We start from the raw sequence: 13242 nt of genomic DNA on the forward strand, positions 1-13242 counted from the left end.
TGTTGAGCGCCGCGTTGAATCTTCCTACATCCAATTGATTTGGTGATATGTCGTCATCTTTCCTTGTGCAATGTGATAATCGATACGTTGATATTTTAATAAATAGATTAAGGCGCTCTAAAGTAAACTACCAGTCCCTTCCAGTTTCACTTGCTGGGCGTCACTACTTGATGACTCCTCGTGGTGGCGCTGTTCAAATAAATGTAGTTCACATTAACTCGCGATCATTTTTTTTATCATCGATTGATCCGTCGATTATTTTCACGCTTAATCGAGTAATTATTTGGTCCATAAAATGTCCAAAATTAACCAAAAATGATCCGGTTTTAATGATTTCTTTGTCGTAGGGAGCAACGAAACCAGAAAATATTCCGATTTAAGAAGCAGAAAAATCTGGAAACTTGTTTTAATTCCTTAAAAAAAAAAACACTCAAACCGATGAATCGATGGTCAAAATAGTTGCCGATTTATTTCCGTAATCGAATCATAATCGAGTAATTGTTTCAGCGCTAGCTTACGGCGGAATAATGGCGGAGAAAGCTACGTTAAGAGATGCTCCGTCCAGGTTTTGATTTCTTCAGTTCGACAGATATCGTGATCTAACGCTTTGTGATTGTCTTATTGCAAAATATATCACAGAATCGTCGTATCGTGATATTATTGGTATATCGTGGACCATGTATCATGTATCCAAGAACATTCTTTGAGTTGTGTCTCCTTGTCAGTCACGTTTGCCTCACTGTCGTCGTCTTCCGTGAACCACCGTCTTCTTTTATTTGAGTTAACTCGATCACATTCAGGCAAATGTAATCAAACTCTGAGTTTGCTTTATCTGCGACTCCAAGAAATGTTCTTAAAATATCAGTTGGACTTGTTCGTCTACACGTTTTTTAAAAGTCTGGTTTGAGTTGGACGATTTGATTAGATTTTCCTAAGCGCTAAGCTGCCGCTGTAACTAACACGCTTGTTTCTGATTCATCACTCCGAGTCTCACTTTACTGCTCTGCTGCGCCGAACATCCACATGTGGTGTTGTGTTTACGGCTGTTCGAGGGGCCCCGTCGTCGCTCGAGTCGCACTAAAGACGCCTGGAAAACGGTGCATTAGCGCGGCCGTATCTGCACAGCGAGGGTCCTCTCGCTCTCTTGTTTTGGGGGGAAACGGTGCTTAGCAATAACATAGTTGCAGCATCAGACTTCCAGGCTTCCTCCCCCTCTTCTTATGTTCTCCCAGGCAGGGAGGCCTGTCCGTGGGCTGATGAACGAGCAGCGGCTCTGAGCAGAGCATCCCTGCCTGGCCCCGGGCCAGCAGGGCCCCCCCCCTGTCACAGACGGTGATCTCCCATCAGCCTGAGCGCTCTGGCCCTTAATGGTCAAGGTTAGGATTAAGACGAGGAAAATGTGATCTCAGGTCAGCTGCTGCCGGGTGGAAAACCCCCCCGAGGGGAGGCTGAGATGGGGAAAAAATGACATAGATGATTTTACGAGAGGGGGGTTTAACGTAAAGGCAATATTGTTTGTTTTTTTTTAAAAAGGAGGTATGGCTTGCACTAGGGGGGGGAAATCTAACAAATAAAGTATAACAAGGAGTGTGTTGTATACCCAAGATCGGGGAGATATGTGCGACACACACACACACACACACACAGAGAGCTGGAAGGTTGTTTTTTTTCCCCTGTGTGAGCTGAGCAGCCGAGCCCTTTTAAAACCATTAGAGGCAGGATATTTGTCATATTATGTTATTAGATTAGCCGGGACCCCTAATGAAAGCTGTGGCAATTTGTCAGCCTTATGGATAGCTTCATCCCCCACCACTATTTATCAAGTCGCACACACCCAGCCCACCTCCACCCTCAACACATGCATACACAAGCAAGTCATATCTAAACTGCACCCCAGTGTGGACGAGCTGGGGAGAAATGAATCGAGCCCTGTAATGGGATTCCAATGCTAAACACCCCCGCCTAGTGTTTTTTGTCATTTGGGGTGAGGAGACTATTCTCAGCGAGATTGCCCAGAGGGAAACGACACTGGATTATTTCAAGGTTCCCCCCCCCCCCCCCGCCCCCCCTCCTCCTCCCTCCATTACCAGAGCTGTCTCACCACATTTATCTTCTACCATTAGATAAAAGAAGTGAAGCTGTGCTCTGCTGCTGTTTGCCACAGACGGAACATCTTTCCCGCTGATGACTCTGCCTTTGATCGCGATCTCAGTTCTCCTGGAGGTGGTGTCAGGTGGCGCTAATGTCCGACATTATAGTATCCCGATTGTGGCTCGCGACACACTTCCAGGCAACGGTCGTAAAACTAAATCAGATCCGATTCAGTTTGAACCTGAGATACAGCGTCGACTGCTCTTTGTTTAAAGCGGAACTAGACCGGAAGTTCCTATTAACGCTGTTTTTTTGGTGTGTATCTGCGTCATTACCTTGTTTATGAAGCCCTGACGGTTCGAAACAAACAGTTCAGCCATTGCTGAGAACATTGTGTTTTATTGTAATCTCAGGGCTCAACGAGATCACTGAAAATCCCGTAATAGTTACGTAAACAGCGGTTCTCCTGAACAACCGATCGTCCTGCTCCGGGCACTAGTCCGGGCACATCCGGTTGCGTACATTGAACCGCAGAAGAAGAATAACGTCCGTTGTGGAGGTGTTTCACGAGCAACAGTGTCTTCTGACTCTGGGTCTGACTCCGGTTTAAAGTCATAAAAGGGACTGCGGCGGGGAGTCGTGATGAAGCTATTTTTAAACACTGTTAAAACAATGTTTTGATAAAGAGGAGCAGTGCATCCGCCGTTCCAGAGGAGGGCGCTGCACTTCTGAGAACGGATGTGCTGGATAGTACTGGCCAATCACAAGACTCTGTCTTCTGGGGGTGAAAGTTCACTCTGAAATCTCGTAGCAGAAAAACACAGTCAGAAAAGAGGATTTCTATCGGCTAGTTCACAGCAACTAGGAGGTTTTTGACCATAAAAACAAGTTAATATATGTAAGTAGACCTCCATAACTAACATATATGTGCAACAGGACCACTCTATGTGACCTTTAAAATGAGTCTCTAAAGCAGTGGTGTCGAACTCATTTTCACTGAGGGCCACATCAGCATAACGGTTACCCTCAAAGGGCCAGAATGTAACTGTCATACAGAATAAATGTGACTAAATGTAACCAAATATAATGTAAAAAGGTAACTAATCCGTTACATATTGCTTTCTGTATTTAATACTCATTTCACTCGTCGCACGATGCATATACAATGATACATTGCGATACACTCTCGTGGCGGTGCCGTCACTTTGACGGGTAACGCAATCGCCATGCATTGTGGGAAATGTAGTTTATGGTCAACGCACGCCTTCACGCAGCATAGACCTATTTTAACACAGATTTTTAAAACCAATTAAACACTCGCGGGTAGAGTGTTGCAGTAGAGCGGTACGCTAGTTTTTTGAAGCGCTACTCTTTTTCGTTTAGGCGCGCTAACGCCGCTAAAGGAGCTAACGGAGCTAACTGGTAAACGGTGCCCGGACTCCGCTGCCGCGGCACGTAAAAACATGACGTCGCGCGTGGCTTTTTCCCAGTCAGTCGTCGTGGAAACGCGTCGCGATAACATGCCCTGCGCTCGTTTAGATTGTTAGAAGTTTGACCACGACGCTCACGCCCGTCGTTCTGCCTGTGTCCCTGTAGCAGTGAGGAACGACCGGAACAAGAAGAAAAAGGACGAGAAGAAGCAGGAGTGCACGGAGAGCTACGTCCTGAGTCCGGACACCGAGCAGATGATAGACAACGTTCGCAAGGCCCACAAGGAAACGTTCCCCTCTCTCTGCCAGCTGGGCAAATACACTACGGTCAGTAGAACGAAAAAAATCTCACTCCGAGCCTCCGTTTCCTTTTTGTTATCACGTCGATTTACCGTACTAAAAAACATTTTCCACCTCTTCCCCACGTCTCTACAGACTAACAGCTCAGAGCGACGCGTGTCCTTGGACGTAGACCTGTGGGACAAATTCAGCGAACTTTCCACCAAGTGCATCATAAAGACGGTGGAGTTTGCCAAGCAGCTGCCCGGCTTCACGACGCTCACCATCGCTGACCAGATCACTCTCCTCAAAGCGGCTTGTCTCGACATCCTGGTGAGAACGACGGCCACGAAAACTCCACGAAACTCGCACATTTCCGGATTGCTAGCCTGGTAAATGCTAAACTCGTCCATGTGTGTCCACAGATACTGCGGATCTGTACGCGCTACACGCCGGAGCAAGACACCATGACGTTCTCGGACGGACTCACGCTAAACCGAACCCAGATGCACAACGCGGGCTTCGGTCCCCTCACAGACCTGGTTTTCGCCTTTGCCAACCAACTCCTTCCTCTGGAGATGGACGACGCAGAGACGGGGCTGCTTAGCGCCATCTGTTTGCTGTGTGGAGGTAATGACAAAAAATAGAGCACATATAGTGTAAATACTCCTGTAAAAATCAGGACTGAGAGTCACCCCTCTGAAATGAGACAACAGTCTTTGACCGCCACCTAGTGGCCCACTGGGGTCATTGCGGCGCAGGACCACTGACATGTTTCCCGTGTTCACAGATCGCCAGGACTTGGAACAGGCGGAGAAGGTGGACGTTCTGCAGGAGCCTCTTCTGGAGGCGCTGAAAATCTACGTACGGAAGAGGAGGCCGCACAAACCGCACATGTTCCCCAAGATGCTGATGAAGATCACCGATCTGAGGAGCATCAGTGCTAAAGGTCGGTGGTCCACACTGCTCGCCAGTGGTTTATCTCTAACTCATCATCCAGTTGTTCAACTTTTTAAACATCTCAATATACAGTACCGTTCAAAAGTTTGGGGTCACCTATACAATTTTTTGGTGTTTTTCCATTAAAAAGTCACACTTTTATTCCTCAAAAGAGTTGCAAAATGAATAGAAAAGAACCAGCAAAACTGTTTTCAGCTGTGCTAGCATCATTGCACAAGGGTTTTTAAGGGTTTTCTAATCATCCAATAGTCTTCTAACGTGATTAGCAAACACAATGTATTAGTTTTGTCCATTAGAACACTGGAAATGGGCCTCTATACACCTATGTACATATTATTATTATTATTATTATTATTAATAATAATAATAATAATAATAATATTATTAATAATAATAATAATATTAATAATATAATAATAATGCATTATATTTTGAGGCGCCTTTCAAGACACTCAAGGTCGCCGTACAACAACAAGATAACAATAACAAAAAATAATATAACAACAATAATCCATTAAAAAACAGACGTTTGCAGCTAGAATAGTCGTTTACCACATGAACAATGTATAGAGTGTATTTAATGTAATATTCATTGAAAAAAAAAAGTGCTTTTCCTTCAAAAATAAGGAAATTTCTAAGTGACCGCAAACTTTTGAACGTTAGTGTATGATGTGAAAATGCCCTAAAACACGTTAGCTCACATTTTCATGTCCCTTTTTTTCATGCAGGAGCCGAGCGCGTCATCACCCTGAAGATGGAGATCCCTGGCTCCATGCCCCCTCTCATCCAGGAGATGCTGGAGAACTCGGAGGGTCTGGAAAGCGGCGCGGCGGGCGGCCGGCCGAGCGGCGCCCCGCCGGGCAGCTGCAGCCCCAGCCTGTCGCCCAGCTCGGCCCAAAGCAGTCCAGCCACGCAATCGCCATGAGTAGCAGCAGCGGCGGCGGCAACAGCTCACTTTTTTTTTATTTTCCCTCGCGAATTGCTCCGTCTCCTCCTCCTCCTTTCGACGTCTTTTTTCCGAAGACGACGACGCCGAGGAGGAGCGAAGGAGGGAGGCCTTGACCTCGGACTGCTGAGCAAAACAGGGAGACACTGGCGGAGCCGCCGACCTCCTCCTCCTCTCCTATGACACCCAATTCCCCCCACCTCCTGATCTGCTTTCCCTCACTCTGGAGCACTGTCCTGACTCGAGGGGGGAGGTGAGGCCGGCTCAGGCAGCGGGAGAGGGGGGGGGGGTGGTGGTGGTTGGGGACGCCTCCGAGAGACCGCACCGTAAACACTGCTGATGGAGTCCTTCTCCTTCTCCACTCTTCATCGCTGCTCCTCCCCCTCTCCAGACTGATGATGATGGAATCCTGGATGAAGCAGAGACGGGACAGAGGCGGCGGCGGGGGGGGGGGGGGGGGGGACACCGTGGGGCACCGTGGGACAAATATATGGACAATGCATACAGACTGATTTGACAAACAAACACCAGACACTTTTTTTCTTCTTCATTTTGTTTTTTGTTGTACTCAAGACGTGCAAGAGAGATCCTCCTCCTCAAAGACTCTGGGTCTTTTCTCTCGTTTTTTTTTTTTTTTTTTTCCAACTTTCAAAAAAAAACCAGATTTCGTACAAAAGATATATAAATATATATATATAGAAAAAAAAAAAAAAAAAAAAGTTAAGGAACTATCGTGACGGACGTGTTCCGGAGGGGAACGGCAGAGTCGCTGAGGACAAAAAAAAAATGAGGACGTTGTTTTTTTTTTCTTCTGAGATTAGAAATTGTTGTACTGCTTCACTGTTTGAATCTTTTCATACCCATCGAGAGTATTCAGAGAGAGAGAGAGAGAGAGAGAGGGAGGGAGGGAAGGAGAAGTTTGTACCGGATTTTAACGAGAAGCAAAATGACAAAACCTCTCTCTCTCTCTCTCTCTCTCTCCGGTCTACACATATACAGTACAAACACACACACACACTCACACTCACACACAAATGTGCACAGAAAACAAGTCGCAATGAATATCACCTACTATTCCAGGTCGGATTTGTTTTCCTTATTTCTTTTTTTTTTTTTTTTTTTTTTTTTGCTTCCAAGAGAATGGAAAGAAAAATGATTGTATGAACTTGGTTGTATGATGTGGTCACAGGTCCTTTCAAGAAATCAGATTAATGAAGATTCATTATTAAGGTGTATTTTAAGTAGCCTTTGAGTTTGTGTATATAAGCTGTATTCATTTCTTTAAAACTATGAAGAGTTTTAGGCTTCACCTGATTTTTTTTTTTTTTTTTTTTTTTTAAAGAATACCTTTTATGTTTTTGTGTTTATAGGTTTTTTGTTTTTTTTTGGTGATTTTTCAAGAAAAGAAAGACAATTTAAGCACATTTTACTGAAGGATGTTCTTTCATATTGTGTGTCCTACTAAATACTGGACAGACCCTTAACTAATCACTGGCTGTTCAGAATGTGGTTTTTCACAGACATTTTCAACGTTGCCCCCCCCCCCCCATCATTCACAACTTCTTTTATATACATATGATAGATAACAAAGTAGCACTCCAGTTTTTGGCCATGTAGCAGAATGAGAACGGTGAGCTAGATGCTACATGTAGCCCGCGGGATTAAAGTGAGCTACAGCAGCTTGGCGTCAACGACGAGAGTTATAAAAAAACGAAAATGTGAAGAAAGGTGTACATACACACTGTATTACAACACGAGTGGTTCTCAGTCGTCTCTGAACGGATCTGTACTGGATTGTGTGGGGGGGGGGGATTGTAGTAATCCCTCCCTCGACCCCCCCCGCCCAAGTGGTCAGGCCCAAATGTGATCTTTGTTGACTCGATTCCTCACAAATCTCCCTGTGATAGAAACCAATATGTGACTTTTTGTTTTGTTTTTTGCCAGATCCAGAGCAACCTCGTACCCTGTGACTCACTTTTACGCCAAAAACGCCTTCATCGTTCAACACACACACACACACTCACACACACGTCATCATCTAGACCATCATTACTGTACACACGCCAATGTCTCAGGAAGGAATCATGTTTTTGTGCTTGGCCTGTTCTTTGTATATGTTCTGTGCCCCTCCTCCTCCTCCTCCTCCTCCTCCTCCCACCTGTCAATCACACATGTACACGTCTGCTACTGAGCCCCTGGACTTCCTCTTCTTCTTCCTCTTCTTCTTCTTCTTCTTCTTCTTCTTCAATCACTCACGTTTGTTTCGGCCCTGGCAGAACCAGGACTTTTGCGTTGAGAGACACTGACCACGCAACGTTACGACACGGGGGAAACGCCGCCGGTGTGGAGTCGTTTGTGTGTGTCCTGTTATTTTTTTTATTTTTTTGTTGTTGTTCATTTGTACGGTCAAAGCTGCTTTTCGTCGTTTATTTTAGAACGTCTCACACACACACACACACACACACACGTCCAGATGTCCGGCGCACAACTTTTTTCCTCCCTCCCTCCACGGCTAATCTGGAATAGCAACAGACGCAACCCGTCAGTCTGAGCAGTTATGGAGTATGTTGCAATTTTTTGTCAAGATTATCAAGCGACTTTGAAAAAAAGAAGAAAAAAAAAAACGAACAAAAAAAAAAGATAAAAAAATAAAATGAACATTTAATAATTATTAAACGCTGTTCACGTGTGTTGCTTTTCTTTTCACTTTTTCCCTGCAACGTGTGTCAATCGAGATGGAGTTTGATGTGATAATAAAGTCCCTCAGGTCCGAATGTGAGCGGGAATCACACGATACGGTAAGTGATACGTGGTCAACGATACCAATAATATCGCGATACGACGATTCTGCGATTAATAAATGCATTGCAAGACGATCGTATAGCGATGCATCGCGATATTTGTCTTAAAGGTGCATTATGTAATAAATCTAAAGCAACTGGCCATAAAATCCTCCTAATATGTCACAGAGACTCAGGAATAATATTCATATAACAAACTGAACTCACCAACAACAACAGTACAGACAAAATATTTGCATTAAAAAAAAATATTTTGCAGACTGCAAATCATGTTTATGTTTTGAAATCATGTTTTGGCATGTGGCGCCACCTACCGCCGTCTACCAATCATCGCAGTCAGTAGAGTCTCAACTGCCCGAGCAACCAAGGGTTGCCAGTTAGGTCAGAAAACGAAACCTAAAAGACCTCGGTATTTTGAATTTGAATGTAGTAACGTTTTGGCCACATTCTTACATATGGCACCTTTAACTGAAGAAAACAAGACGTTAACGTAAAAAGTTAAACGTGCAGGATTCCTGTATTTATTCACGACATGGTGAACAAAGTGCATAAAGTCAATGTATTGAACGTGGATGTAGCATCTCTTAGCGTAGCTTTCTCCGCCCTTAATTATCCCGCTGTAAACTCACTCTTCTTCGGTCAGGTAACTTCCACCCAAGTTAACATGAAGTAGTGAAAGTTGTCAAGTGAAACTGACCTCCGCGAGGGGGTATTTGTTTTCACCGGAGTTTGTTTGTTAGTTTGTTTGTCTGTTAGCAACATAACTCAAAAAAACAAGTCGCAGACGGATTTGGATGAAATTTTCAGGAAATGTCCGCAATAGGACCAGGAACAAGTGATTCAATTGTGGCCGTGATCCATAGACGCCATCACTATTTTTGTCGCTATTTTGGCTGAGCTGCCTCGGCGGAGGTCTGCGCTCTCCAAGTGCTTTTCCAGTTTGTTTATTAAAATATCAACATTTGCCCTGGTGTATTGATTATCATACTGCACAACGAAGGACGACGATATATCACCAAATAGATATTTTTTACCCAACCCCTTTTATGTTCAAGCTTTGTTTTGTAAATTTAATCAAACAATTGAACTGAACAATGTTGTCGTCTCAGAGAATAAGCAGCTACAATTGCACTAATATGGACTAGCCTGTTATTGTCACTTGTGACCATAGAGGGTGCTGTTCAGCAAAAGGGACACAATTAGAGACTCAGTGTAGATTTACAGATAGTTTCGAAAGACGCCAAAAAAGTACAACAACAATCATTTTGTATGTAGGATAACAGCATAATAAAAGACTTATTCTCCATAATGTTATGTCTTAAAGCTTATGGAACAGGTTCTAAAAGACGTATAGCACATTTTTTGATGGTAATTCAAACAAAAAAGTTTGGATTCTTTGAAACTTCAAGCCCCAGTAAGTATATGAATTGGTCGTACGTCATTTTAATAAGGCAGTCCTGTGACATAAATCCACTTTTAGCTCAATTTTATTGTGTAGCCAGACATTTAATGAAAGATTTAGTACAAGATTAGGAAAATTGTGACAAATGAATCATCAGCATATAACGTAGTACATACATATTGATGTATGTCCTACCTTCTTATCTCTTATTATCGCTAAGGGTTCAAGTGCAATATTGACTCACATCCTAATAAAGATAATGGTGTAATTATATAATTTTAATTATGTCAATGAAAGTCTTTTCCAAAACCAAACATCCTCAGAATTTCCAACAGATGATGTCATTTCTGTGCGTCTGTATAATATTATTATAATATATAATTTATTATAAGAGAATATTGATCAATTGCAGAAGAATCACATCAATTAAGTGTATTAAATAGAAAGAAAACCTTCACATTTTTGTTTTTTTACAGTCGTTCTCGTGAAGAATCTCAGTGATTGGCCTGTTCTTTACTCCGCCCCTCTACGTACACAGTGACGTTTCCACCAATCACAATCCTTCGCGCGGAATTTCAAACATTTTCAAACTACAGTCCCTTCACCGATGTGGTATGGCTCCGCCAAATTCGTAAACAAAATAGTCCGGTTTGTTTGACTACAATATGCATTCCATTAGGCCAACAAACACACATTTTAAAATATAGCAACATAAACAAAGCATACACTAAATCACAAAACGGTCACATTATCCGTGTATTTCCGGAGGGTCAGTTGGTAAGTGTAGTTCGGTGGAGTGATACTAGAGTAGTGAAGGCGGAACGACACGAGATACTACAAGGTTCCGCTATGAACCATTTACGTTAGCTACTCGTCCACGGTAGGAAGTCAACTGTACTTTTAGCCTGATATGATTTTATAGTTAAATAAGCTTCTCTTTGACATATCCGTGTCGAAGTTTATGGATTTAAAGAAGCCTACGTGTTTTTGAGCGAACATACAGGTGAGAACTATATCACGTATAATTCCAAGCTTTGCATTCGGTCCTATTTTACTGTGACACGTTTTTTTTTTTTATTGTTTCACAGTATAGTTGTTCGTGTCATTATAAGTTAATTTCAACGTCTAAATCCACACACGAATGACTTTAAACAAACGTGAGTGATGATGCGACGCTACACGTGGGGTTGTGTGTGTTTTAACTTCTACAACCTGCTCTTTTAGTTTGGTTTGGCACGGCTCGGTGTGCTAATATTCGTCAAGCACAATAGCTAGCTTAGTCAATGAGTTGTTTTAATGCAAGGTTTTGTTCAAAGCTAACATGTTGTTTTGTCTCGAAATCGACTTGACGTTGCAGTATTTTTGACATATCTGTTTTTTCCCCCCTTACGTTTTCAGGTAAAGTAACGAAAATGCCATTACATGGGAAAATAGTCGTGATAAAGAGGAGTGGAGGCGATGGCACCGAGTTTCCTCTCACTGCAACATGCGTGTTTGGAAGGTGAGTTGCCTTATTCCCTTTAAAAAAAGAAAATACAATTTTAAATGACATGTCATCAGGTTTTAAGTGGTAATTATGTTCAAGTATAGAAGACAAAGCAACGCTTGATGATGGAGTCAACGTTTTTGCATGTGTCTTTGCACGACCGCGTGTCAGATGTGCTGTAAAAAGCCCTCTGGTTTGAAGGCGGGCCAACAGCTGCCCACGTCACTATCTTTAAACACACGATGCTCCTGTCCACGGCAACTGACTGCACATGCGACCCTATATATCAGTGTTGTCATGTGACAAAGTACAAATACCGAGTTACTGTACTTTAGTACAACGTCCACATACCTGTACTTTACTTTATTTGCGTTGCTTGCGACTTTTAGTCCACTGTAGTTCCTGAATAAGTACATTTTCTCCTAACTATCTCTGTCACTTGTTATACAGAGGGGGAAAATAAATCAGATTTGGTCATTTTCTAGTCTTGATGACCTGCTTTACACTACAGTTTTCACCCATTCACACATCTTTCATACTAAGTTACACGCTGCAAAATGGGGTAAAGTGTTTTGCTCAAGGAGTGACAGGAATTTAACCCACACAGAAAGACAACTTGTCCTTACCACTGAGCTACCAATGCTTAATCCTAACTCACTTTTTAAAATACTTTTACTTGTATCAGAAAATTACTTTTGATACTTGACTACAGTAAATATGATACAATACCTTTTTAATTAAGTAATATTATGAAAAAGTGACTTCAACTTCTACCAAAGTCATTTTCTGGTAAGATACTTTTACTCGTGTCCCTTTTTTATATTTATTTGTGTATATGAACAGGGGTTGACCGAATTGCTGTACAGAATAACCAAAAAAAAAAAACAACAAAATAACACATAATTCAACAAACAAGGGTCCAACTTGTCCAAGGGGACTTCTGGTAGCTGTTGGCTCATTTCACACAGAGAGCAGCGATGTACACTATTGGACTTCGTGCTGATAACCAATCCCTGCACCCAACTGAAGAGGTCATTTAGTCTCTCCTGCAGTGGAATGAACATAGAATTTTTACTCATGTGACAGCAGATGTAGATATACGTTTTCTTAATTGCAAAAATAAAAAAAAATAAAAAAATAGGTAAGGGTACCAGCATAAAAGTCAAGGAAATGGCAGCTTATTTTGTCTTTTTGTTCTTACATTGGAGGATGTTGACATGTTTACTGATATCAGATAATATATTCTAAAGCCAATACCAGTGCTGTGCAGGCAATAGTGTTCGACTAAAATATGTTTATGCGTAATGTTTTTTTCATATCAAGGCTCTCCAGTACATATAGTTACTTTCTGAATCCTTCACTATCCACTACAGAAAATCATGCTGTTGAGGGCAAGTGGAGGTTGTAATTTTAATGTTAGAGTTGTTTTTTGGCTTAGCAGGATTTATTTCCCCCTCATATCTTTTATAAGCCTTGGTTTGAAAAGCAGTTTCCCATTTTACTTCCATTCCCAAATGTTTAAGTCAGTGCAGTTCCAATGTGTGTAAAAAAAAATTGTCGCTTTACTTATATTTCTTGACATGGGTAAACCAATGAACTTGCAGCATTTCCAAAACCTTTCCCGTGCACAACTGTGGCTGAATCGAAAACCAGTTTTTGCCTGTAAACATTATGATATTCACATTGCATGCTGCTTAAGGTTTCATGTGGCCATATTTGTTTGTTTTTCCAACAGGAAGCCCGACTGTGACATTCGCATTCAGCTACCGCAAGTCTCCAAGGAGCATTGCAGAATTGACTTGAATGAAAACAAAGAGGTAAATCAACTTTACTGAGCATGACCAAAT

The 13242-nt window shown here is 42.4% G+C and overlaps 1 protein-coding gene across 2 annotated transcripts in view; it reads left to right on the forward strand.

Moving 5' to 3' along the window:
• raraa (retinoic acid receptor, alpha a) overlaps nucleotides 1-5756 on the forward strand; it is a gene marked incomplete at its 5' end in the record, with an annotated part of 99544 nt that extends 93788 nt beyond the window's left edge. For both annotated transcript variants that reach the window (XM_083903401.1, XM_083903400.1), the window contains 5 exons: nucleotides 3688-3848; nucleotides 3957-4133; nucleotides 4226-4430; nucleotides 4591-4749; nucleotides 5489-5756. In XM_083903401.1, the coding sequence (XP_083759527.1) occupies nucleotides 3688-3848; nucleotides 3957-4133; nucleotides 4226-4430; nucleotides 4591-4749; nucleotides 5489-5685 (899 nt within the window). In that variant the 3' untranslated portion in view covers nucleotides 5686-5756. The remainder of the gene's footprint in view (nucleotides 1-3687; nucleotides 3849-3956; nucleotides 4134-4225; nucleotides 4431-4590; nucleotides 4750-5488) is intronic.
• Nucleotides 5757-13242: the final 7486 nt, after the last annotated feature.

The sequence above is a fragment of the Microchirus variegatus genome, assembly GCF_963457635.1.
Source record: "Microchirus variegatus genome assembly, chromosome: 17".
Taxonomy (NCBI): Eukaryota; Metazoa; Chordata; class Actinopteri; order Pleuronectiformes; family Soleidae; genus Microchirus; species Microchirus variegatus.